Raw genomic sequence first — 3,024 nt, forward strand, 5'->3', positions numbered from 1 at the left:
TACTTTATTTTAAATCGTTTACATTTAGCTCTATCAAATTTTGCCTTCCTGGTCTTTTTTCTTTCTGGTAACTTAGTAAATTCTGTTTTTAAAGGTGCTATGTAAATAAAGTTGTTGTTTTTGTTGTTGTTGTTATTACCATATCATTATTATTATTATTTCTTATACAGTCACTTATTGTACGTTTTCTCATCTTTAATTAACATTTCTTGTAGAAATCAGTTTTCATTTGACATGAAAGAGTCTTTTTTAAATTCTTGTCTGAAATGCCAAATTAAATTAACCATAATTCCACAGTGGAGCATACCCACTGTTTGGATAACTTTTAGCATATAGTCACACAAGCGTGTGCATCTGCATTTTGATCTCCATGACCCTTCTACCGCTCATAGTGTGTGCATGTGTGCATGGGTGTGTGTTTACCGTGGTGATAGGGTAGAGGGGGTTCTGTATGGACAGCAAGAGGACCTTGTTGCCACTGTTGGGGTTGTCAGCATTGGTTGGCCTGGTGATTCTCTTGGACGTGGAGTAATTAAAGTATGCCTGTTGGCCTGACAAACATATGGATGAAAAGATGAACACATAAAGCATGTTACATACAAGCATGTGTTACCAATAAATGTGCAGTCATCAGTAAGTCTTGACAGTGAAAAAGCTGGGAATCAAACCTGCGATGTATACAGGTTCCTTTGCTCCACAGGACACACACAGGTCAGCGCTCTCTACTGCAGAGAACTCCACCAAGGCCTGACGCTTGAATGGCATCATCATCACATAACTGAGTACACACACATAAACACGGAGATCAGACATACACAAGCTGTTCATTGAAATATTTTCCACCTAACGGGCCTTTGGATGTGTCAGAGCTCCTTCAGTGTTTTAATACTTAGTACTTTATTCTCAGCAAATCTCAATGGAAATGTGATTCTGTCACCTTTGAGGCAAGGGCATAGGCCTTTTCATCTCCAAGGAGGAAATAAAGGAGGTCACTACTTTCTTTTAATGAAACAAAATAAAGCTCAAAATTATGTGAGAATGAAGGTGTTTGACATGTGTGTGTGTGTGTGTGTGTGTGTGTGTGTGTGTGTTCACAGCATGCTTTTTGCACCAAATTTGAATAATGATTCTATACATGTAATTTTTATATGTCAAACAGAAGTACCGCTCCCTGCCTACTTCCCTTCTCAAGAACTCTCACCAATTCCCCTGTTGAGCTGTCAAAATACCAGCTCCATCCAGGTGAAAGCAAGGTTAATAAATACTGCACAATACATACACTAACACTACTGAAGCGCACTGCAGGTTATTTATGCAGTTCATTTTTTAATTAAGGTGTCTCACAATAAATGTCTATTCAGGTTCAAATATTCAGGTTGTTGGAATACTAGTAGTTTGGTCCTGAGTTAATATAAAGAACACCAGAAAAAGTGCTGAGTGAGGTGCCTGTGGGAAATGCAAAAATGGATTCAATTTGATTCAAGTTTAATGTGATTTTTTACTGATGGTTTAGTCTGGGAGGTTTTATTGATGATGATGATGATGGTGATATAGGCATTTACTGTGTATTCATTGATGTTGGTATTATGTCACCTACCTCTCTGCAACACTGCATATTTGGTATCGTCGCCTTTATTACAGTGACAATAATTTGAATTTGTTCTACCGCTATTCACATTTTATAAAGAAATATAGGTCGAAAAAAGGTGGTTTGGTTTCAATGAACTACAAACCATTTGGTTCTGTGGTGTTGCACAGTCGTGCTTTTACTGCTGCATGTAAAGTTGGAATAATTTTTGTATTTTTTTTACCTCGTCTCATGGAATGATTGTGACAATGTGATTTATTCTTGATAGATAAAGTGTATATCTTCTCAAAACTTTATTGATATCGCAACATACATACAATACATATTACAGTAAAAATTAAACCACAATTAACTTTTGCAAACTGTGTATTCTGTGGTGATGTGAGTTTTTGTGCCTGTAGAATGGTTTTTATTGTGTTTTGTTTTTGTGGTTGCTGTGCTGACTGCTTTTCAGGCTGGACGGGGCGTTCCTGATTGAGAGAGCATTCACTCACACTCCTCCGCACCTGACGCAGATACACTATCAGCGCTGGATAAAGCCTGCCTACACCTGTGCTCCAGTGCCAGTGGATTGATCTCCCCAGTGGGGTAACAAGCCAGCAGTGCTCAGTGAACTTAGGGCTTTGCTGAAACCTTGCTTTCTGTCATGTTTGTTTCTCGTCTTCGCTTGCCAGAACCTCTCCAATGGATCGCCGCCTTCCCAACTCAGCTCAGCCTGAAGAACCAGCCTCTGTCGTCTCGCCTCCAAGCTTCCCCAGGAAACTTCCCAGGATTTCCCTCACCCCCTTGGCTACCCTCACAAGCTCCCCGGTGTCCCTTGGCTCCCTGCTGTTATTCACAATAAATTCCTCTTGTTGTCACTCACTAACTTGGAGTTGCATTTTTGGATCCAGCCTTTGACAGAACCCTCACACATTCAGGCTTAAACTAAATTGGGGGTATTGGTTTCGTCATATAACAGGAAACACATATTCGAGGGGATTTCATGCATAAGAATGTCCAATATTTTTCTTTCAAACGTCCCTCAGTCACTAATAATGAGTCTGGCCACCCCTGACACTGATCAATGCGTTAGGACATCGTGACATACTGTCCACAAGCTTGCTGATGGTGTCAATGGGCAGGACGTTCCACTCTTCAGTCAGATCTTGAAGTCAGAATTGGTTTCGCCTGGTAACTGGAACTCAGTATGTAATCACTGAACCTGGTCAAAGTGATTGCTGATGTGTATAAATAGAAATGAAAAGAGGAATGTGTCTAAAAACAAAAATTATTCCAACTTTATAGGCAGCTGTGTATTTCTCCAAAATAATCTTTGGCAAGGTTCAGAGACTGCCTAAAATCCAGACAATGGCTAATTGTATTGCTGTCACATAATCCATGCTGGATAAAAGTCAGTGTGTCAGCTGCTGAACATAAATCATTTTTTATTTTTG

General features: G+C 39.6%; 1 protein-coding gene across 1 annotated transcript in view; it reads right to left on the reverse strand.

Annotated features, from left to right (window-relative positions):
* Window positions 1-3,024, reverse strand: part of hnrnpll (heterogeneous nuclear ribonucleoprotein L like) — a 66,486-nt gene that overhangs the window by 35,494 nt on the left and 27,968 nt on the right. Inside the window, exons 3-4 of the mRNA XM_008295186.1 lie at window positions 669-778; window positions 424-551 (exon numbers count right to left, since the gene is read on the reverse strand). Coding sequence (XP_008293408.1) covers window positions 424-551; window positions 669-778 — 238 coding nt within the window. The remainder of the gene's footprint in view (window positions 1-423; window positions 552-668; window positions 779-3,024) is intronic.

Source organism: Stegastes partitus, unplaced genomic scaffold, assembly GCF_000690725.1.
Source record: "Stegastes partitus isolate 25-593 unplaced genomic scaffold, Stegastes_partitus-1.0.2 Scaffold1029, whole genome shotgun sequence".
Lineage (NCBI taxonomy): Eukaryota > Metazoa > Chordata > Actinopteri > Pomacentridae > Stegastes > Stegastes partitus.